The sequence below is a fragment of the Dioscorea cayenensis genome, chromosome 4 (assembly GCF_009730915.1).
Source record: "Dioscorea cayenensis subsp. rotundata cultivar TDr96_F1 chromosome 4, TDr96_F1_v2_PseudoChromosome.rev07_lg8_w22 25.fasta, whole genome shotgun sequence".
In the NCBI taxonomy this organism is placed as follows: Eukaryota; Viridiplantae; Streptophyta; class Magnoliopsida; order Dioscoreales; family Dioscoreaceae; genus Dioscorea; species Dioscorea cayenensis.
In genome coordinates this window covers 4,657,306-4,682,128 of record NC_052474.1, presented here as the reverse complement: position 1 = coordinate 4,682,128, position 24,823 = coordinate 4,657,306, and the positions used below count along the sequence as shown (strand labels likewise).

General features: G+C 36.7%; 3 protein-coding genes, 1 non-coding gene and 1 pseudogene across 4 annotated transcripts; 1 reads left to right on the top strand and 4 right to left on the bottom strand.

The window, feature by feature from the left end:
- Window positions 1–6,363: 6,363 nt before the first annotated feature.
- LOC120259753 lies at window positions 6,364–6,502 on the bottom strand. Its single transcript, XR_005536305.1, has one exon. It is a non-coding gene; the product is annotated as a small nucleolar RNA Z247 (small nucleolar RNA).
- A 2,356-nt stretch (window positions 6,503–8,858) lies between these two features.
- Window positions 8,859–10,145, bottom strand: LOC120258257 (annotated as a pseudogene).
- A 28-nt stretch (window positions 10,146–10,173) lies between these two features.
- Window positions 10,174–11,271, bottom strand: LOC120258581 (receptor-like protein kinase). The gene is made up of 2 exons (XM_039266041.1): window positions 10,452–11,271; window positions 10,174–10,325 (listed from the first exon to the last, which is right to left on the bottom strand). Exons 1-2 carry the CDS (start codon window positions 11,140–11,142, stop codon window positions 10,174–10,176), a joined length of 843 nt encoding a protein of 280 aa, XP_039121975.1. The 5' UTR covers window positions 11,143–11,271.
- LOC120258580 (probable LRR receptor-like serine/threonine-protein kinase At1g34110) lies at window positions 11,270–12,649 on the bottom strand. Its single transcript, XM_039266040.1, has one exon. The coding sequence runs from the start codon at window positions 12,647–12,649 to the stop codon at window positions 11,270–11,272; it is 1,380 nt and encodes a 459-aa protein (XP_039121974.1).
- A 3,723-nt stretch (window positions 12,650–16,372) lies between these two features.
- LOC120259292 (protein CANDIDATE G-PROTEIN COUPLED RECEPTOR 7) lies at window positions 16,373–18,148 on the top strand. The gene has a single exon (XM_039266872.1). It carries the CDS (start codon window positions 16,508–16,510, stop codon window positions 17,825–17,827), a length of 1,320 nt encoding a protein of 439 aa, XP_039122806.1. The 5' UTR covers window positions 16,373–16,507; the 3' UTR covers window positions 17,828–18,148.
- Window positions 18,149–24,823: the final 6,675 nt, after the last annotated feature.

Here is a 24,823-nt window from a genome sequence, read left to right as displayed (position 1 = left end):
AATTTTCAATTCTTCGCACTGAAAACGGTAAAGCTTTTACGCTTTTTTAGTTCAGGATAGCATAAGACACCTAAATCGGCCGATCTCTTGATGAATGATGGTGATGAGAAACATTCTTCTTCACCTCTAAATCTGTTAATGAAGGCCACCCAGACAAGCTCTGTGCTTGTGAAACCTGCACCAAGACCGACATGGTCATGGTGTTCTGTGAAATCACAACTAAAGTTCATCCATGACACTTGCCGTAACATCGGCTTCACCTTAACCGATGCCAGCCACAACGAAGACCACTGCAAGGTCTTCATCAATGTTGAGCAACAAAGCCTTGACATTGCCCAAGTGTATTTTGGTAAATTGTACCGGGTAGGGATTACATATATATATATATATATATATATATATATATATATATATATATATATATATATTCATATAATATGTAATCCTAATTAATTTTCTAATAAGAGAAACGGCAGCCGCTCCGCTCTCAAGAATGTAGGCATACTCTGTCGAACCTCGTTAAATCTCATGCCTTTTGTGTGATTGTTTTTTATTTTCTCTTTAGATCATAATTCAATTTCTCAACAACTAGTATCAGAGAGATTTGTTGAAGTTGATGAACTCCGTTGCGATGTGGGAAAGTTTGATGGAACTGGGAACTTCGGCTTATGGCAAAGGAGGGTCAACGATCTGTTAGCGCAGTAAGGGATGTTGAAGGCTTTGTGGGAGACTAAACCTCACAGCATAGATGATGCCGATTTGGAGGAATTGCAGGTGAGAGCAATAGCAGTAATTCGGCTTTGTTTGGCAGATGATGTGTTATATCACGTCATGCATCTCTCATCTCCAGTGGAGATTTGGAAGAAATTGGAAGCCAGGTATATGTCAAAGTCTCTAACAAATAAACTCTATCTGAAGCAGAAGTTGTACGGGCTAAAGATGCAAGAGGGTGGAGATCTGGTGGCACATATCAACTACTTCGATCAAACCATCAGTGATTTGTAGAGAATCGAGATTCGAATTGAAGATGAGTATAAGGCGATGATACTATTGTGCTCTTTACTGCCTTCATACGAGCACCTGGTGACGACACTCACATGAGGAAAGGATACAGTAAAGGTAGATGAGATTACTACTGCACTATTAGCCCATAACTAGTGTAGACAGAATAATTCTGAGGGTTTTGTAACGGAAAGTCTTTATGTGAAAGGAAATCAGGATTGTGGATGAAAGCAAGGGAAGGAAAATTTCAGAAAAAGGAATTCTAGGTCAAACTCTAGAGGTAGAAAACTTGTACAATGTTACAGATGTCAGCAGTTTGGGCATATTCGTAAGGATTGTCCAATGAAGAATAAATAGTTTAATGAGAAGATCGATGATTCATTAAAATCTCCAAACATAGTTCAGAACAATGATTTAGATTGCTGATATGGGATGGCGATCTTCTTTCTGTTTCGTCATGTCGGCCATTGGACTCATTGGTTCTGGATACAGGTTGTTCTTTCCATATGACTCACAACAAGGATTGGTTCAGTTCATACACATCAGGTAGTTTCCGTTTTGTCTACATAGGGAACAATAAGGCATGTGCTATTGCTGGAAAGAACATATCAGAATTCATATGAATGATGGTGTTGTTCATGCCTTGTATGATGTAAGACACATTCTAGAATTGAAGAAGAATATGATCTCACTCGGGACAGTGCATGCGAATGGTTTTGGCTATAAAACCGAGGAGGATTGCATTAGGGTGAGCAAGGGTGCACTGATAATGATGAAGGGAGAGAGGAGTGCTGGGAACATCTACAGATTGATTGGGAATACAGTTGTAAACGGAGCAGCAGTTGCAGAATCAGATCATGACACAACCTTTCTGTGGCAAATGAGATTAGGTCATCTCAGTGAAATTGGGAAGGTTGCTCTTCACAAACGAGGGTTGCTTAAGAAAGTTAGTTGTTGCAAATTAGACTTCTGCAAGTATTGTTTAATGAGGAAACAGTCCAGAGTGAAGTTCAAGGTTAGTAAACACAAAACTGAGGGAATTCTGGATTATGTACATTCTAATGTATGGGGCCGACCAAAGAGCTGTCATTAGGAGGATCTCAATATTTTGTGACCTTTATTGATAACTTCTCACGAAAGGTCTGGGTAAATTTGAAGTTTTCTTAAAGTTCAAGGCCTGGAAAGTAGAAGTTGAAAATTAGACTGGCAAAATGGTTAAATATTTGAGAACAGATAATGGCATAGAGTACACATATTCACAGTTTCTGGAATTTTGTGAGGAGTAGGGCATTTAGAGGCACTTCAGCAAAACGATGTTTCCAAAAGGATGAACAGGTATATTACTGAAAGGGCAAGATACTTGAGGTTGAATGCAAGACTTTGGAAGAGTTTCTGGTCAGAAGCAGTCAACGTGGCTTGTTACCTTATCAACAGATCACCGCGGGCCCCTTTTGATGGGAAGACCGCAGAGAAAGTGTGGGCAGGTAATGACATTGATTTGTCAGGATTAAAGATTTTTGGATGTCCGGCTTATGTGCATATTCCTGGTGATGAGAGGTCCAAGCTTGATCCAAAGTTTAAAAGATGTATCTTTTTGGGATACGTCAAAGCCCTTAGTTTCCAGCCTCAAACCCTGTCAGGTATACAACACCATGTTTTCCTCTCCCAATCACATACTTCTCACTCATGTTTTCAATAGCTCGCAATATGAAAAAAACTAGGTGAAGCTTATTTTTTTTGTAATCATGATCTCTTGGATCTCACTTTATTAAATAACTTGATTCCAAGGAGTGGTACAACGTACAGTAACAAACAAGGTGAAAACAGTGGCACTACTTGAAACAGCCTTGAATGCTAGCCAATTACTCTAACAGCTAGAATATAGTGAAATGGTCAAATGGTCAAAGAATAAAAGAGAATGCATACTCATACTTCTAATAGTCTCCCTCAATCACAACTAAAGAGTCTTCAGATTGAGATTGTTGCAAAATGAACGAAATACTGGTTTGGTCAGAGCTTTAGTAAACATGTCTGAGATTTGCTCTCGAATGAAGTGAAAATCAAATTCAATATGTTTCATTCTAGCATGGAAGATTAGATTAACAGTCAAATAGGTTGCTCCAAGATTGTCGCACCACAGCCTAGGAGCATTATTCTGAAAAATACCAAGTTCGCACAATAACGATTGTATCCATATCACCTCTGCTGTAGCATTTGCAATTGCTTTGTACTCTGACTCCATGCTTGAACGATATACTGTAGGTTGTTTTCTTGAACTCCATGATACAAGATTTGAGCCTAGAAAGATTGCAAACCCTCTTGTAGAGCGCCGATCATCTAGGCATCCAGCCCAGTCTGCGTCCGAGAAAGCATTGAGAGTTGTTCAAGAAGACTTCGGAAGCCATATTCCTCTAGTATGAGTACCCTTGATGTAGTGTAGAATTCTTTTCACTGCTGTCTAATGGAGATCAGTGCGATGTTGCAAAAATTGGCATACTTTGTTCACTACAAATGGAATATCTGGGTGTGTGATTGTAAGGTACTGCAATGCTCCTACTATGCTTCTGTATTGAAAAGTGTCAGTATCTGATAGTTGTACTCATTCAGTCTTGGTCAATTTTTCACCAATTTCCATAGGTGTAGATATTTCTTTGCATTGCTTCATGTTTGTTCTTCCCAAGAGATCTGCAATATATCTTCCTTGCGACAACAAAATACTATTTTTGGTAGACTTGACTTCAATGCTTAGAAAAAACTCCAATGGTCCAAGGTCTTTGACGGCAAAGTCTTGTGTCAATTGTTAGATTAGTTTGTCTGACGCACTAGCAGAGGAACTCACAATGATTATGTCATCGACATAAATAAGCATGAATATTGTGATTCCATTTTGGTTAAAAATGAACAAAGATGTGTCAGACTTGGATGTTGTGAACCTGAGTTCCTGGAGTTTGTAGGTTAGCCTAGAATGCCATGCTCTAGGTGCCTGTTTTAACCCATACAAGGCCTTTTCCAACAAGCAAACATAATTAGGAGGAAAATTAACATTCTTATACCCTGTAGGCTGCCTCATGTAGACTTCTTCTTGCAACACACCATGAAGAAATGCATTTTGTATATCAATCTGCCTCAATATCCATCCCTTGGAGGTTGCAATAGACAAAAAAAATCCGAATAGTTGTAGGCTTAACTACTGGACTATAAGTTTCAAGATAATCAATTCCATACCTTTGCTTGAATCCTTTTGCAACAAGGCGTGCTTGTACCTATCAATAGTACTATCTGCTTTTCTTTTGAGTTTGAAGACCTATTTGCAATCGATAATATTCACGCTTCCCCTTGGTGGTACCAGTTGCCAAGTTTTATTTTTGAGCAAGGCTTTAAACTCTGCATCCGTAGCACTTCTCCACTGAGGATGTTGCATAGCTTAAATGTGAGTAGTTGGTTTAGCTAATGTTGAGAATGCCCTCCTATTTGTCGGATATGGAATAGTGCCATCATTGAACTTCCTCGGCTTCCGGATGTTGTTTTGTAATCTCGTTCTCATTGGATGATGATCAACACCATGTTGTTGACTAGTGGGTCCATCTTGAGCATCTGTAGACTCAGAATTCAAAGTAACATTGTCGGTCATAGGGTTAGTATTGTAATTACTTATCTGAATTTCATCCCTTGCTGGATTAGGAGGAATAGATGTTGTTGGATCTTTGTCGATACGAGGAAGTTAAGAGGTAACTAAAGGAGGAAGGACAGTGGAGTGTGAATGATTTGGAACAGAGTGTGAAACATTTTCAGAGGACTTTTGAAAAGAAAATACTTGCTCATCAAACACCACGTCACAAGAAATGTAGACTCGTCCTGTAGACTGATCAAGACATTTGTACCCTTTGTGAGACCCACTATAACCTAAAAAAACACATTGTTTAGTTCGGAATGCAAGTTTTCTTGAGTTGTAAGGTCGCAAGTTTGGCCAACATGTGCATCCAAACACCCTAACAAAGGAGTAATCTGGATCATGGCCAAAAAGACGTATTAAGGGTGTATTACCAGATATCACACGACTCAACATTCTATTAATCAGAAAACAAGTGGTATGAAATGCCTCATCCCAAAAAACGAATGTGCATGTGTGACTGAGCAAGTAGGGAAAGACCAGTTTCAACAATGTGTCGGTGTTTTCTTTTGACTGACCCGTTTTGTTGATGGGTATGAGGGCAAGAGACTCTATGATTGATACCTTCAAGGTTAAAAAATTTGTGGAGTTTTTGATATTCCCCACCCCAGTCAGTTTGAATAGTGAGGATTTTTCGGCCAAACATACGCTCAACATGTTTTTGAAAATTGAAAGAAAATTTGCTTACATCTGACTTGTGTCGGAGAAAATAAATCCATGTAAATTTACTAAAGTCGTCAATAAAGCTTACATAAAATTTATAACCTCCAACAGATGGAAGAGCAGGACCCTAAACATCTGAATAAACAAGTTCTAAAGGATGAGAAGAAACATGAGATGATGAGCTAAAAGGAAGTTGATGTATTTTGGCTTGCTAACAAGCACTACAAATAGAATTAGACTTGTTTGAACCTACAGCAAGCTTGCTATTCTCCAGGATTGCTTGGACAATTGAAGGTGATGGATGACCTATTCTCTGGTGCCACTGCTCTTGAGTGAGTTAAGCTGAAAGAAGTGCTTAATTTGGTTGGCAGTGAGCAAAAGCATAAAGTCCGCTTTTATATTTGCCCTTGAGAATGACTATTTTCGTGGCTTGATCCTTAACAAGGAAACAATCAGAATGAAACTCAACAAAAGCATTATTGTCAAGAGCAAGCTTATGAACAAATAGTAAGTGACGATTAATTTTTGGAACATGGAGAATATTTTTCAGAAATAAAGGTTTGGTATATCCAACAAGAGAGGAATTTACAGTATAAGTAATTGACAAACCTGCCCATTTGCGACTTGGACTTGATTAGTACCACCATAGGGTTCCTTGGTAGTCAATCTCTTCAGGTCATTAGTGATGTGGTCCATTGCTCCAGTATCTACATACCAATTTGGATCAACTGAATATAAATTTTTAGTTACTGTTGCTACCATGTGATTTTCCTCCGACTGGTACGTGTGATCAAACCTGTGGTAGCAGCGCAATGCTTCATGTCCTGGTTTGCCGCAAACTTGGCAAATTGGTCGTGGTCCATTACTTCATTGTCTGGGATTACCATAACCATCAAGAAATCGTCCTCCTCTTCCACGGCCTCGGCCACGATTGTTTCTACCACCGCCACGGGCTTGGTTTGTTGGACTCATACTAACATTGTTTGCTGTTGCTATCTAAAAACTGGTACTGTTATGCTCAAGTCTCAGCTCAAAGCTCAACAAATGAGCAAACAAATCTCCCATAGTTACTAAATCAGTGCGAGTGGTAACACTCGTGACTATAGGGTCATACTCGGAACCAAGTCTTGCCAATAGGTAGGATACAATCTCTTCCTCATGAAGGGGGTTACCAATAGCTGACAGAGCAGTGCGAGTGGTAACACTCGTGACTATAGGGTCATACTCGGAACCAAGTCTTGCCAATAGGTAGGATACAATCTCTTCCTCATGAAGGGGGTTACCAATAGCTGACAGAGTAATGGTAAGATTTTTAACCTTGTGAAAATAGTTATTAATTGAGAGATCCTTCTTTTGTAAAGGAGACAGTTGCATTCGGATCTGCATGATTCGGGCTCTGGAGCTTGATGAAAACATTTTCACCAAAGTGAGCCATACCTCTCTAGAAGTAGACAAGAAAAGGACATGGGAGAAGATCTCTTCAGTGAGTGAGGACAACAAGGCACTGAGCACAAGTTGATCCAGTTGATACCAGATGCAATATTCTCGATTTGGGACTACTGCAGTTCCTTCTTCATTGCTCTGTGTGATTGCCACTAATGGACGCACGATGGTCCCCTCGACATATCCGAGCAATTGTTGGCTTCGCAGGTAAGGCAGAAACTGTGCCTTCCACAGCAGATAATTGTCCCTTGTAAGCATCACGTTGATGAGGTGGTTGAAGGAAGGTCGGGTAAGAGACCAGTTGAAGGAGAAGAATTGAGATTTTGTGAATGTGTAAGAAGAGGCTGTATTGGACAATGCAGGATTCACCATTGGATCTGGGCTCTTGATACCATGAAAAAAACTAAGTGAAGCTTATTTTGCCGTAATCATGATCTCTTGGATCTCACTTCATTAAATAACTCAATTCCAAGGAGTGGTACAACATGCAGTAACAAACAAGGAAAAAATAGTGGCACTACTTGAAACAACCCTGATTGCTAGCCACTCACTCTAACTGAAAACAATGAAATGGTCAAATGGTCAAAGACTAAAAGAGAATGCATACTCATACTTCTAACAATATCCTCATATGTAAGATCCTCAAACGCAAGTGTGCACATGGAGATAGGCCTCTAATTGCTATGTGACATTTAACAGAGTTAAAAATTCTTTTAATAATCATTAAGCTTATCTTCATTCATTTTACACAAAGCAAAAATAATTTTGTTTAGTTTATAAATAAAATTAATTTAAATACCAGTTAATTATTAATTCGCAAACATCCCGAATTAATTCAAATCTCATAAAATCTATTCTAATTGATTATTTATAATCTAGAATTCATATATTTTAAAAGTAGTTTATATTTACTATTATTTTTGTTGCTATGTTTTTGCCTATCTAAAAGTATTGTTTATTTGACTCTATTAATTTCTTTGGTGGCAGTGTGAATCGTGTGATTTGAATTTGTTTATATATATATATATATATATATATATTTTCTTGTGGCAAAAGATAGCTCTAGGTTTTTTTATAAAGATGGATAAATCTTAATTTATTGAAAAAAAAAGTACAAAGACAAACACATGAGACAAAAAAAAATCAAAACAATAATAACAAATTAAAATAAATAAATAAAGCTAAAAGCAAACTATAGAAACAACACATAAAACAAAGAAAAAAACTACTACTCCATAATAGATAAAAGAAGAACAACATTGAGACACAAATAGAAGGCAGTAGAGCATGATCAAAAGGAGTGATTATGTTAGTTTTTTATTTTTATTTTTTGTTAAAAATAAATAAACAACAAATTTATTGAAAAAAAAATAGCAAACAAACAAGTACAACAAATACAACAAAAAATAAATGAAAAAAAAAACTACAAAAAGAGTCTATCACTAGAGGTGATAAACTTAAAAAAAAACAACAAAACTAATAGAGACACAAAGAAAAGAAAAAAGAGGGAAACACAACTGAGTGGAAAATATTCACCAATTTAGAAGACATAGATGGAAGAAATCCAAAGAAGAGATCCAAAAAAAAAAGACATAGGAATAAATTTCAATATTTTTTTTCAATTCAAATTTATTAAAATAAAAGAGGTTATAGGAAACAGATATAGAAGAAATTCAAAGAGGAGACATGTATAAATTTGAAAATGATATTGGTTGACAAGAATGAAGCAAGCTTAATACAATCATTTTGCTTTATCTAGACATTCCCCTTTGGACACAGGACGCTTGGCGAAAGATACAAGTACCAGTGGGAAGCCTGTTCAAATTATCCCAACCTCCTTTGCAAATATGATGGAACATATTTCAATAGTGCACTGCCAGTGCCAGTAGACTATATTTTCTGTACTTGCTTGTCTTTGTACCATGTATCTTCTTTAATTAAAATGTGATTAATTTTTAAAAAAATTAAATTGTGCTATTTACGAACTATAAATCTAAATTTAAAATCTCTTGTTAGCATGCAACACAAATTAAGGACGATGAAACAAATCAATAAAAAAAAAAAAAATTAAGTCAAGTACTACAGTAATTCTTTTATTTTTATTGTTTGTTGAAAGAGTGCCACATGAACAATTTATTTTGAGTGCCACTCGCCACTTAACTCAAGTGGCTCTGGCGCTACAGTGACTAATTTACAAAGGAGACAATCTGAACAACTTTAATCCTTGCAAAGGATCACAATGACCAAAGCTGAACATTTGGCCCCTCTGTGAATCAGAACAAAAGGAGCAGAGGTGACCAATTGTGGTCAAAGTGCCAGTGATCCAAATAGTTGCACATGGTTTGAAGAATTTACATACTATATATCATCACAATAATAGACTAGTAGACTTCGAGCGGTTGTTACTATTGCATATCAAAGCACACGTCCATTAGAAAGAGGCCTTCTTCTTATCTTCCTTCTTAATTTCTCTACCCTTCATCTTCATCAGCATTCCCACAACTTCTCTCATGGAGGGCCTTGCTTCAAATGCTACCTTGGTGCATGAAATAGCTAAATCCAATAGTTCGAGCGCTTTATTTTTCTCATCTTCCATCCAGTACTGCATCTCCACATCAAGCAAAGAGAGACGGCTAAACATATCTGCATTTTCTAGTTTTGATCTTATCCAGGTCACGATATCAACACCATCTCCAAAAATTTGGATCCACTGCCAATTTCCGGCAAAGAAGTTCTAACAGAACAACTCCATAGCTGTAAACATCTGATTTTTCTGTCACTTTGGTCGAATATCCAATCTCTGTATGAATTAGAAAATATAACCAGAAAGCACCAACTGCCAAAAAATACACCAAATGAATGCAGATATTGATTTGAGTAGTAGCTGACACACATACCTGGAGCAATGTAACCAAGAGTTCCTACAACCACAGACACTGTTGAGCTTGATTCTGCATCACCTAATAGTTTTGCTGTTCCAAAGTCTCCAATCTTTGGTTCCAAGTCAGAATCCATCAGTATGTTGTTAGATTTAACATCTCTATGAACTATCCGCGGCACACAATCATGGTGAAGATAAGAAAGACCTTGCGCTATGCCTAAAGCAATTCGATGCCGGGTTTCCCAATCCAATGCAACTTGTGTTTTCCTGTCATGTAGAGTATCAAAAAGAGTGCCACCAGGCATGTACTCATAAATTATCATACCGAATCCATCTTTCACACAATAGCCTGCCACCTTCACTAGATTTCGGTGCTTCACTGAACTCAAAACCTTCATTTCAAGTATGAAACAGGACTGTGACAAATCGACCCTCTTCACAGCCCAGAGTTTTCCAGCCTCAAACTCTGTCCGGTAAACAGTACCATGTTTTTCCTCTCCCAATCACATACTTCTCACTCAAGTTTTTCAGTAGCTCGCAATATATCCTCATATGTAAGATCTTCAGGGAAGTCTGCCACCGAGTCAACACTACGAATGGACGATGGAAGATGAGAAGAACCATCCTGTGCTCTCCCAGCTGCAACATATGTGGCTATGCGCATTCCTACTAAACAGAAAATTATACCAAGAACAACAATAACAAGTATTATTGCCCAGTGAATTCCATGGCCATGTTCTTTTGCTTCCTTTTGGCAATAATAATTGCCAACTATACATAGTGCTGGATTACCTGAAAATGAAGCTGGTGATGAATTTAAAAACTTAATCCAGCCCTCAGGTAGTCTACCAGAGAGTTGATTAGAAGAAACATTCACAAAGGTAAGAGCAACCATGTCACTCAATCTTGAAGGGATCTCACCAGACAAGAAATTGTTGGACAGGTCAAGCACTTCCAGGCCACGAAGTTGGCCAAGACTAGGTGGAATGCTACCATTCAATCTATTACTACTGAGGTTGAGAGCAGTGGAAATGTACTGAAGACTACCTAAACTGGAAGGAATGGAGCCTTCAAGCATATTGTCACCAAGCTGCAATTCTAAAAGATCTTGAGTTGGTGTAAAAAAATCAGGTATACCTCCAGAGAATTTGTTCCCAGAGAGCAATAGATTCCTCAGTTTGTCCAATACCACAATCTCCGCAGGAATTCTCCCTGAAAGAAGGTTATTACTAAGGACCAACTCCAGAAGCTCTGTGCAGTTGCCTAATTCAGAAGGTATGGATCCATTCAGTTTGTTTGCAGAAAGCGAGAGCTTTCCCAGTTTCTTGAGATTGCCAAGTTCAGGAGGGATGGACCCAGATAGAAGATTATTGGATATATTTAGCATTGAAAGGTTGGTCCAAGAACCAAGAATAGAAGGAATATGGCCGTCAAAAAAGTTATTACTGAGGTCCATGTATGAAATCCCAGGATTTGCAGGCATATTATCAGGTATGCTTCCATGGAGAAGATTGTTTTTCGAAGTAAACCTCCAAAGAGAAGAACACCCGGCAATGCTGGTGGGAAAACTACCATTGAATCGATTAATCCCGATAACCAAAGCATAAAGTTTACCCCCCTTCACAGAGATATGGAGGTATTAGCCCATGGAAATCATTTCCAGTCAAGTCCAACTTCACCAAGCCATAGGACAAGTTCCGGCCAAGTTCCCCAGGCACCTCGCCGGAAAGCTTGTTGAAAGCCAATGACATATACCTCAAGTTCCTCAAGTAAACGACCTCTGCAGGAATCCGGAAACTCAAGCTGTTGTTGTAAAGCTGCAAGTCGATGAGACTGGTCATGTTTCCAATCTGCGGTGGAATGATTCCCTCCAATTCGTTATCAAAGAGGTAGAGCTTCTCCAGCTTCTTCAGATTGGAAATCTCCGGTGGGATAGGACCTCCAATGAGATTAAACTGAAGCAGAAGTTCAACCAAGGAACTGCAGTTCCCAAGCTCGGATGGTAAAGGCCCCACAAGCTGGTTACTTGAAAGCTCCAGAGTTTTCAGAAGTGCAAGAGTACCTACAGAGCGAGGAATGGGGCCGGTGAGATTGTTCCCCCAGAGGAAAATCTCGGTCAGAGACTGAAGGTGGCCAATGGCTTCAGGTATAGTGCCATTAAACTGGTTTTTAGAAAGGACCAGCACTGTCAAACCAGTGAGACCAAGCAAACTCCTCGGCAACTCGCCGGTGAAGTCATTGTTTTCCATGAAGAGGCACTGCAGACTCCGAAGACCCACAAAGGCATCACTAGTGATGATACCCGAGAGCTTGTTTGAAGAAACTAAGAACTCGGTGAGGTTGACGCAGTTGGAAAGAGTAGGAGGGAGAGGGCCAGAGAGTATGTTTTTGTTGAGATTGAGCTTGGAAACAGAGCATGAAGGTGGGAAGTCAGGTAAAGGGCCAGTGAGATTATTACTGTGGAGATTTAGAAGTTGGAGGTGGGGGAGGCGGAGGAGTTGTTTGGGAATGCTGCCAGAGAGGAAGTTGTTGCTAAGGACGAGCTCAGTGAGATGGGTGGCGAGGAGGACGTCCGGAGGGATGGGACCGGAGAGGGAGTTGAAGCCAAGGCGGAGGCTGGTGAGTGAAGGACAGTGGAAGAGGGAAGGGGGAATAGGGCCGGAGAAGTTGTTGTAGCTGAGAATGATCTCACGGAGGGTGGTGATACGGCAGAGATGGGGAGCGGAGGAGGAGAGTTGGCCGGAGAGGCCGAGGCTCGAGACGTCGATTGAGGTGATGCTTGTTGAGTTGGAAGAGCAGGAGACACCCGGCCATTGGCAGGGTGGCAGGGTGTTGTTCCAGAGAAGCAGGCGCTGTGAGGATTGTGGGAGGCTTTCAAGGAAGGAGATGAGAGGGTGAGGGAGTGAAAGGTTGGCGGCGGTGGCGGTGGTTGAGAAGACCAAAATGATGAAGGTGGTGGTGATGAAGTTGAGCAACTGAGACAACAACATGGTTGTTTCAAGTTTGCACTTTTGCACTGTTTTGGTATGCATTTTGTGCTGGTTATGACTATGGGTTTTTATTGAATGCAACTGCAGAAAGGACGAATCTTTCTTTGTCATTAAGCGTGCTGGGTGTTGAAGAATGTAGTGCGCAGTGGATGGATATTTTGCTTTTGCCGCTGAGAGTGTTATTATTCTCTATAGTCATGATTTGTAGTTACAAACTTCAGAAAAACACATGAACTAGAATAGACTAACAGAGTAGATCCTTAATGCATGCGTGACAAAGACACTTTATTAGGTTCCAGGTTTGTGCTTTTAGAAAATGGTATTTGCCAGTCCGGGCACTACCAATGGTGTGTGATCCTACGTTTCTTTTTTTCCAACCTTTTATGTTATTAGTTGATAATGAATGGTTGCTGTTTGTTGACCTTTTCCTTGTCTGGGCAGTGGGCACTAAGGCAATCATGGCTTGAAACATCTGGCCTCATCCCATTTGTCATGCAGGCACACAAGCCCACTTCATAAATATTTTTTTTAAAAGAATAAATTCGTTGAGAGAAAAGGAATAAAAGCACTCGGAATATGAATTTGTTGTTACTATATTAAAATATAAGTGATAACGTCTATATACTGTGTATGTCACAACTAGCAATAAATTATTTTAGATACAGTTAGCTTTAATTTAATAGCATCATCAAGATTATTAGCTCATCCCAAATTTATACCCAAACACAATTTTAGTTTCTGCTATATACCTTATCAACAAATTAAATAAAAAATTAAGATTACTATTACATTTGGTCTTTATTACTTGTCTATTTTACTTAATTCACATAATTTAAAAAAATTGATTAAAGTCAATTGATAATTTAAATTTAATAAAAAATTATATGATAAAAAAAATATCTAAAATGTGATAAGTAAAAGGACAATAGATAGTATTAACTAACAGAAAAACTTTAATTCAATCACACATTACTCATCTAAACAATTTTAAATGTTCTCTTCATTTTTTTTTTTAAACTTATCTTTTAATCACTATTGGTAGTAGGATTTAATTTATTTATAATTTTATTTTTAAAAAAATACTCATCCACTGGAATGGCTCACCAACTAAAATATTTCATTTAAACTAGCAATGATAGATTGAGCATGCAAGTCATGTGACATTTTTTTGAAGGCGACAAACACCACTCCCCTCTCCCAAAGTGAATCTTGACCATATTTATACAGTTACACAGTACACTGACATGTGTGATTTGATTTTGCACTAATTTTTTTAAGAAAATAGATAAATTAATAATTCTTTGAAAAAAATCAAAAGAACAAAAAAATAACAAAAATGACAGATTACGAGGTAAAACCCAATTAGAGACAAAAACATAACAACAAATAAAAAGAAAAAATAGGAACAATCAAAACAGAAGAAAAGAAGGTACAATAATCACAAAAATGATGCACACCAAACTTGTTTAAATTAGATGGGCACCATCAAAGAAAGGGGGGCTAGGCTCACTTGTCGAAGCTGGCATATTAGGGAGATCATGGACCCTTAAATCTATAAAGACTAGATTGCGCTTAATCTTTGGAAGAGATTCTTCAAGTTACGAATTGATCGAAACAAGGACTACAAAAAACTAAGCAATGGGTGTATGATCAATTTTGACGATAATAGAGAATTCATGTATAAATTTTTAAAAAAAAAAAGATGTATCTATTGCGCTCGGCCCAAATTAAAAATCCTTTCACCCCTCAAACAGTCCATGCCTCCAGTGAGGTAGGCATCGAAGTATGGAAGAGAGCTGCGAAGTGTGCCCAGAGTGGTTGTTGGGTTATGTGACTAATGTAAGCATTAAAAAATATGGATATTTTTAGGCATCTAAAAAAATCGGCAAATATGGTAGTTGCGTGGTGCTTTTTAGCTTGTCACTGTGCTTCTAATGATAACTGATAAGTACTAAAATTCACTGTTGATTATTTCTCGTCAGGAACAAACATGATTTATATTTGATGATGGATACTCTAGAGTCTAGACACTAAACTTTTTCGAAGTTAAAGTTTTGACTTGACACCAACAAGAAGTGATGCAAACTATGGTTAGGCATTATGAAAGGTTGATGGGATTTAAAAATTATTAAAAATTTAATGGCATTTGAAATTGCAAGATGCACTGCGACTTGTTTAAGGAATGTTCATGCAAAATTACACCATTTAATCTATTCCTAGTTTAAGGTGGTTATTAAAAAAAAAAACAATACAATTAAAAATAATTTGGTGGATGCCACCGGTTTACTACTGATATAATAAATATTTTATATATATATATATAACATGGAATAACTTGGAATAACTTGATTGATGATCTTGTATGGCAGCAGTGTCACTTGGGATAAATAATTCACTTAAGTAATGATTTTTTTGTGCCATTGGTATTTTCTATTTGGTTGGTGTCAAGCCCTACTTCATCAGTGATGGATCATCTCATGATTGCTTTGTTGATAATTATTTTTTATTATCTGATTAAATTATTGTTTATCCATTTTTTAAAAAACTTAGCTATATATGTACAAATATATTCAAAATTAGTGTTGTATCTAATATTGTAAAAATTTATGTAATACATTACCTTTTTTAATGAACATTGAACACATCACTAAACATATGTTCAACTTGTGACAAACGCTTATTATATAAAAATATATATATGGTTGTTTTTAATATATTTTTACATAATAGAATTTTATGACAAGGAATTTTTTTTTAACAAATTATCTATTTTTTTGGGATAAATTTGGACAAAACATGAACACTTACATTGGAAGGGATCGAGTTGAACTCCCTACATTTCACTTGGTTATAAAATAAATTAACACTATTTTCTTTTTAAATAAATTTATTTGATTTCCACATGAGAATAGTAACTCATTTTTTTCTCTTTTAGGGAAAAGTTGAGAGTTCAACTCCCTCGTAAAAATAGTTGAGGATTGTAGTTTATGGTATTTATAAAAAAAAATGGTTTTAATTTTACACAATTATTTAATTACGCCTCATAAAATTTAAATTTTGTATACTATTTTCTAATTTTTAATTTATACATATTTTTTTATTTTTTTAAACACTCACTAATAAAATTTTATATTTCATTAATAATTTTTAAAAAACTATTTGCTGTTTTAAAATTTTAAGATAAAAATTTAAGTTAAGAAAATCAGGCTGAGCGACGAGTATGGCCCAATAGTAGCACTACTGGGCCGGTTCACAAGGGGGATAAAACAATAATTTTAAATTAATATTAATAAAACAGAGGGTTCAAAGAAACGGAGTACATATTAGTTTTCATAGCTTTTATTTAAAGAAGAACAATAATAATAATAATAATAATAATAACAATGACTTTATTTAGGGAAAATAATTCACAAAATAAACTTTCTCTCTCCTCGTCAAGCAAAGTCTATAGTCCAATGATAGTCTAGTTGGTTAATACGAGCCAAGTCGGTTGGCGCAACACACCCATCTCCTCATTCGGTGCACTAACCCGATCCGTATTAAAAGCATTGCGTCCAGGCTTGTCAGCGACGCAAACCCCGCCGACGATCCATGCGCCGACACATCAAGTCACAAGACTCACAACCCTCTTGAAATGACACTACTACCCTTCTCTTCTTAAATCAACCCTTTTATATTCAATGGCAATCTACGTCAATACCATCCGGCACTGTGGGCATTTCCATCCCTAAAAAAATACTTCAAAAATTCTTTTCCATCATCCCACGTCCCACCAAAGATTACGCTTCGCCAAGAAACAGTCCGACTTCCATCGATCCATTGACGACGGCGACGACGACGACGACGACGACGCCATCCATGGCGATCAAGATCTCGCTGCGCGTCGTGCTGCTTCTGGTGGCGTTCGTCGCGCTTGGATCGGCCGAGATCCGCTCGACAAAGCTGAGATCCGACGCGCGGCCCATCATCCCCTTTGATGATTTCGGCTTCACGCACGCGGGCACCGTGGAGATCTCCGTTTCCGAGCTCGCTTTCTCCGACCAGGCCCTCCCCCATGCGTCTCTTTCCCAGCTTGGCTTCTTCCTCTCCACCCGTGACGCCTGGGTTCATGTCATCCAGCAGCTCCAGAATGGGGACATCTCGTGCGCTCTCCAGTCCCACCTCATCAAGCCTGTTTTCTTGCTCACCTCCCTCCCCTCCCCCTCCGATAATTCCTTCTCCTCCTCCTTCAACCTCTCCGAGCCCGGTCAGTTCACTCTCCTCTTCGCCAATTGCCTCCCCAATCTCCGGGTCTCTATGTCCGTCAAATCATCTATGTTCAATTTCGACCCCAAATCCGGCCGCCGCGCCTACCTTTCTGTCGGACTTGCTTCTCTCCCTCGCATTTACTTCCTCTTCTTCTTGGTCTACACCGGTCTCGCCGTACTCTGGGTCTTCTTCCTCCGTCGTAATCGCTCAACCACTCTCAGAATCCACCACTTCATGCTCGCCCTTCTCGTCCTCAAAGCCATCAACCTCCTTTGCGAGGCTGAGGACAAGTCCTATATCGAGCGCACTGGTAGCGCGCATGGGTGGGACGTGCTTTTTTATATCTTTAGCTTTCTCAAGGGTATCACGCTGTTCACTCTGCTTGTGCTGATCGGCACCGGGTGGTCTTTTGTCAAGCCGTACTTGCAGGGGAAGGAGAAGAAGGTGCTGATGGTGGTGATTCCCCTTCAGATTCTGGCAAATGCCGCGCAGGTGGAGTTGGACGAGACCGGCAAATTCTCCCCTGGCTGGGTTACTTGGCGTCAGGTTTTCTTGCTTGTCGATGTTATTTGCTGTTGTGCTGTTCTTTTCCCGATTGTTTGGTCTATTAAGAATCTCCGGGAGGCGGCTAGGACTGATGGGAAGGCTGCTGTCAATTTGATGAAGCTCATGCTGTTCCGGCAGTACTATGTGGTTGTCATTTGCTACATCTACTTCACTAGAGTGATTGTCTATGCGCTAAGTACCATTACTTCCTATAGATACGCCTGGACTAGTGTTGTTGTTGCGGAATTCGCAAATCTGGCTTTCTATGTGTACACTGGCTATAAGTTTAGGCCCGAGGCTCACAACCCATACTTTGTTGTTGATGATGAAGAGGAGGAGGCTGCTGCTGAGGCTCTGAAACTTGATGATGAATTTGAGTTGTGAGAACCTGGCATATATAGCAGATGGGCTTGGAGGTGATTGTTGTCTGAGATTTGGATTTCTATCAGCTTGAATGATGGTCCGGTACAATTCTCGACCTTTTGGAAGGTGTAGATCAAATATGATGTTTTCTTGTTTACATATTTTTTCATTGTCGTATTATTTTTGTGCTTCAGTTGTTTCTGCACCGAGTTCATATTTAACGTTATCCAATTGCGTGTATTTTCCTGTGTGATGTCATCAAAGATTGATTACTTTGTTGTTTGTCATCTAACATCTTAGCAGCAATGGCTGAGTAAGTAACATCCATATGCTTTTGTGTTCTGTTGAGTAATTAATGTATGAAAGCAGGTGTTTTTTTTTTTTTCTTTTTTCCTCCTGTCTCTTTAAACCTCATAAGTTTTCCCAAATGCAGTTGATTTCCAATGGTTGCATTGGGCATCCAGATGAACTTGAATTAAAGGGTGAATTATAATCTTGACAGTGGCACAAGAAAAAATGACTTAAATAGAATGTGGAATAATTTCGAAATTTCCTGTTTAAAGATTTGTAGACATATTAGCTCCCAACCTGCTACCAGTTCTTGATTTCATTCTAAATATACTGTATTATTCTTAACAGGGGGTTTAAACTCTTCTTCAAGCTTGTTGATTCCCCTAAGTAGATAGGAGCATCGGGAACCGAGTTTATATATTAATGATGTTGTGATTGTAGGTTTCTTTTTTTTTTTTTGTGAACATGAATGAAATTTAAAGTAGTGATTTGGTGGGCAATGGTGTTTGGATATCAGAGAATCTACTGGCCGTAGGAACATTAGGTGTCATTTGGAAGCTACGTTTTTAAATTAGCAAGATTATTAGTTGGTGTTTTGATTTTATATGGGAAACATCAAACCCTTACATTATCAGCTTGAGATGCAAGTCTTTGCCTTTAGGATTTTGTTTATCATTTCTCATGCCATGGCCCTTAAGGTTTTACTCTTCTAGTTGTCCGTATTGTGAACTATTTTTCAGGTTCTGTTAGAAAGCTTAGATTAGCATAAACAAACATCTATCAAGTTCTTCATAGACACTGGTAGCTCAAGCGGAACATGCTTCTGAGGACCATAGGCATACATGCTTCCGACATTTTGAAATAGTATTAGAACAATTCTCAATTTATAAAAATTTTTTTCTTATGTTGTTCATCCACCTCTAGTTATTAGCTTTAGCGACATGCTGTGGTATTTCTTTTATTTGTCATTGTATATTTTAATAGTATTATTGCCGTATAACATATTTGATTTGCCTGATGTCCTTGTGTTCAAATTAAACGTCACATGTGCATTCCCAATTTTTCCTCAACTGTTACAGTATCTCTGTTTAGTGTATATTTAAGGCTTCTTGGAGAAACCTCTTCTACCTACCCCCAATACCAAGTGTGCCTCTTCCAAAACCGAGTATATGCGGAACATATGTGAAAATCACAAATTGAAAAGGTTTTAGCTGATCGCCTTTTCTATTTAAACCTTGCATATTCTAAATATTCCCACCTTGTTCATCCATTATTAGATTGTTCACTTGATCGAACATGTTAGATTTATGCTGGTTCTAGCAAAAGATCCCTATCCACAGTCTTTGTGCATGTTAACATGCTGACCTGAGTGTAAAATGTGGTATTGTTGATTTGCTTATTAGGAGTTGGTAAACAACTTTGTGGGGTTCGGTGGGTAGGAGGATGGGAATTTAATTTATAAACTTTAACAGAAGGTGTAATATTGTGAATTAATAATAGCATCTTCCCTTATGGACTCCAACACTAGTACAAACTTTATAATTTTCATAGATCAGTCAAAAATATGTAATCGAAATGCAGAAAGGGTATTTGGAATCCATAGTAGCGCAATTTAAGTTAAACTGGAATTAAGTTTTAGGAATGTTCTGAGTTGGCAGTTCCATGCTGATTGATTGATAAATGCTTGTGTGCTAACTGTTTCATATAGTTGGTTATATTTTGTGTGATGTTGATGACCAAATCCACTCTGAATTTTGTGCTTTCAACTTTATTTCTGACTATGGTCTAGTTCATGCAATGATTTTTCTTGTGTTTTCGCCTGTCAGTATTACTTGAGCTTGGTATTTTTGTGTTATAAAAAATATGGTTTCCAGTTTCTGCCATTTAATTGAATATGTTCTTTAGATCAGTAATTGTTATACATGTTTTTAAACCCTTTCTTTCTAGATATTTCCTTGTTAAATACAAGATGGTACACTTTGTAGCATTGTTGTTAAAAAAATCTGCTGTATGGATCTGCAAGCTTAAGTAGTTTCTGACTTATCTGTGTAGTTATTGGCATGGTATATATTTGGTGGAATTATGAAGTCATTGTTCTTGAGATGGATGACTTTCTGTTCTATCATTTTTATTGTTTTTTTTAGTTTATTTGGCTTTACAGTCTGTTCTGTGTCTCTTCATTTTGCTTCCTTTATAAATTCAATATAATTCTGGTCCTTCTTCGTATTACAAATCTTGTCACTACGTTTATTTGTATTAGTCTGGATTTTCTGATATCTTCTGCTATTTGGTTCCACTATAATGCCTTAAATTTCCCTTGACTATATGAAAGAGGTATTTGTTGCTATTCACATTTTTGTTTTTTCTTTAGCCTTTGGTGTTAGAGTTGTGCTTCATCATGATGATCATTCTAATGGTTCTGATTAGACGGATTTGTTGTTGCCCAAATTTTTTGTGATTCCTTGGTCTAATTGTTCACGAATGGCTTATGCTTTATATTATTAAGCTATAGCCTGTCTGATGCCCAACTAAAATTATATGGTCGTATGCACATTGCCTGATGTATGATAGATATAGCTTATGTTTTGTGGAAAGAGAACAAGTTTGCTGGCTAAAATGAGGCAAATTGTCCTTTCCCTGTTGTCAGTTTGCCTTAGCGAAGTATATGTTTATAGCCTATGAAATTGTACAAAATCAGGATTGCTAGGACTACCTGCAACCCTAATTGGTGCCAATACACATAAATATTTCTGTTATACTGCAAACCTGTATTTTGTTTTACATCCCGTATTGGTAGTACGATACACAGCATGTCCTTCCTGCTACTAGTTTATCTAACCTTTGTAGCATGGTTCATAGTTGTGTCCTACATATGCTTTGTTGATTTTGACAGAGCATTCATTTATATTTTGTGAATTTGTGCAAGATCAAAATGGGCTTATCTCCATGACCAGAAAATCCAAATTATGTGTACCCTTCAGAGCTCAAACCTATTTCTTATTTGACATTTCATATGTTGGTTTGATGCATATCTTGTATTTTTTTTTACAGCAATTCTCGCTTTAGTCTATCTGATTCTCTGTCGAAACCCTTAATCAGGAAGAGAACGTATGTTATTTGTCATTGAATGATCATTGACATACTGCTATCCTTACTGCATAGTCTGATGTTACATAAGAAAAATTATGTTGGCATATTCCTCCAATGAAATTACCTCTCAATGATGTTTTTATTGTGCTGTTTCCGCTGGTTAATCTGCCATTTTGATTTAATTTCTTGCTTATATATCTTTAGTCAACTGTGAAATTGAAAACCTTTATTGTCACGGCTAAGATTTGATTGAGCTCCTAACAGGATTAGTAGCACATGGGTTGTGCAGATTTCTGAATAGGACGTTGCTTGTACTGGGCTTTTACTATTTTAAGCTACTGTTCTTGTATTGGTGAATGCCATTCATATTGTGCACATTAATTGATGTTAACTGCCATCTTCTTGGCTATAACTTTGTTGCATTGAAGGGGTTCTCATCCACAACAAGTGTTTTATGTTTGATATCTGAGTTGTTTGAGACTCTGTTTGGTCCTCTGTTTGGGAAATGCTTCTGAGGGAGAACTTTAATCAATACATTTTTGCCAAAGTTTGGATCTTTTTCATCCAGCCACTCATATTTATTTCTTGCTTTCACCTTTTTGTTTTCTAAATATTCTTTTATATATGAAAACACCTTTTTTTTTTCTTTTTCATGTCGACAAAAACACTTTTGGGGCAGACGAAAAGCCTGGTCCTGAATCCACTTCTTGTGGAGTGAAACACCTTTCTGTGTAGACACACACACATACACACACACAATGTGCATGAAGATAAAAGTTTAGCTGTACAACGAGAAGCATATGGCTATTTTCAGTGAGCTTGTTGAGAATAATGGATGCATTGGTTAAAGATGGAGATGAAGATGCAAAATCCGAAGTAATGACTTTAGATTTCATTGTTTTAAGTATATATTTAAATGTTCTGATGTAATGAAATTTTATTGTTATATGACATGACACGTGATGGTTTTAACTTTCAATAAAATTGAAGAAAATGAGGCGTGGCAATTGGTTGGGGAACAAATGAGACACTCATGATAGCATGCACAAAAAGCTAATTAAATTTAAACCTCTATTGAACCTAAAAAGTTGGCTAAAATGTTTCATCTTATTACTTTAGAGAAAGGTTCTGCATTTGGCAAGATACAGTAAATAAGTACCGGGGGAAGATGGACAAAGCAACATTATAGTATGAATGAAAGACAAATCTATAATGGCTCTACTCTTTCATTCTAATTAAACAAGAATTAAACTATGCCAACAATTAATAAATAAAGTTTCAAAATCTTAAAATCGAACAACATCAAGAAAACTTAGTGATTTTTTACTACAATTTAGATGCTAATATATCAAACCAAAAGAAAAACAAAATCACCGTGACACATGTTGATGATGATTTGATTATGAAAATAAGAAATCACAGTTTATAAACTAATAGTGGAGATGCACATGGCAATGGCTCCCTTTGGAGTTTGGACAATCAAGAGTCTTGAGAGAATGCAAGGCAAAAGAAAATGAAGTTTTAAAAAAAAGAAATGAAAAAGAAAAAAGAGTTGCATGGGCCACGCGTGCTTCCAACTAACGACAATAATTGCAATCAACGACCATGTCTTATGTCTTTTTATCTGAGTCTGCAACCCAACCCGGAGGAAGGGGACCAAACTCCAACGAGCATAGCGTAAAGCATCTGGCACATGGACCATGATATCAATTCATCTCACTTCTCCAACTTGGAATTTTTTTTTATTTAATTGAAAAACATTTACCAATGAAAGTAAGAGTAATGATTTGATCTAAATAAATTTACGAGCAGGATTTGCCGGATGCCCATAGCATGATACTTAGCTTTCACAGAAAAAACAAATAAATTATTTTTTTCCTAATGAATAAATTTATTTGAAAATAATTCAGTTTTAATTACAGAATTTTACGCAGGAAGAGTTAACAAAAAAAAAAATTATTCTTAAAATCTCACGTCAAAGTAGATTTAAAAATGTTAATTATTCTTAATTTAAAGATGACATGATATTAAACATAATAAAATAAATTAATAAATAGTGAACGAGCTGCTGCTTTGAGATGTTTGTCTTTGCAGTTATTTGGAACATTTGTTAGATGCTCAATGATTTGTTCTGAATTCATTTTATAATAATATATATATATATATAATATACTTAATAACCCGTACAATGCAATTCATGATTAGGATTCCCAAGAAACAATTTTGCCTTCACAATTGAGAAAATGCATCCCGATCACGTTCCGTGGCTGTCCTTTTATTGTACTTCTTTATTTATAATTTATAGCCATTTTTTTAAATAAAATTGATTAAATTATAATTTTATTAATAAAAATGTATATAAGTTCCTTTTCAATGAATTATAGTTTGCCACCTTTCAAAACAGATATGCATGGATTTTGAATGACATCTATTTTTATTTGTTTATTTCTTTAATTTATGTTTCAATAAATATGATTCGTCCACATGAGTAATGAAGATTAAGAGAACCTAAATTTTATTCATTTTATAAATAATATATATTGACACTTTTAATTCAGTTAAACAAATAAATCAATAAATTTTATTGTGTATTTATACTGATTTGGAATTCATATTAACTTATTAAAAAGAATTAAGGGCTTTTAGTACAATGATATTAACGGTATTATGTAAGATTTGATTTGTCGGATTTTAATTATCTAGATTTGAAACCCTCAAAACATGGTAATACTAATGGTCTTTAAGACTGGTAATATAATCCTCCTATCCATCAGAGATGAAAACCTCTCAAATCCATTATGTTATTCTCAGGGGCGGACCCACATGGGGGCCAGCCGGCCGAAAAACTTTAGAAGAACCGTGTCCAATAATATTTTTTATATGAATATTAATGTTTAATAATATTTTGTTTGTGTTTAGCTAATATGTAATGGGTGTGTGCTTGAGTGGTTTGTGGGAGTTGAATGATAGGAGCCCATCATGGTTCAAATTCTAGAGTTTGCAATTGTAAGTTTTTAAGAATTTTAGTAATTAAAAACAAGGTTTTTCTTTTAAAAAATTGTGGAAATTTTAAAAATTATATAACAAAAATAATGATCTAAACTTTATGTTTTTTTTAATAATCAAGAAAAAATTAAATTAATAATGTGGCATTGAAAAAATTTTCTTATTTAAAAATTACTAATTTTTTTTAAGTTTTAATAAAGTTTGAAAAATTGTTCAAAACATCCCTCACAATATATAGTAGTTGACTTTAACCCCTTTACCAATGAGTTTTGGTTTTGCCACTGGTCGTGGTTGGACTGAGGAGAGGTCATGGTTGGGCTAAAAATGCCGGAAAATTAAAAGGTGATGAATATGAGAATACTAACTTTTATTTAAGCCCGGAATGAACTAAATTCCTAGGTCCTCCACTGGTTATTCTAATTAAAAAAATGAGTTTTTTTTCCTACAATGACATTGCCGAATACTATATTGGGCAACTACTAATTCAACATTTAAACCCACTAATCATTTAGTCATATTAAAAAACTACTAATCTTATCAACAGAACATATTAATATCCAGGCAACCTCACCCAGTTCATAAACAAGAATGAGCAGGATTGATGATTTATTAAATTTATTTAACACACTT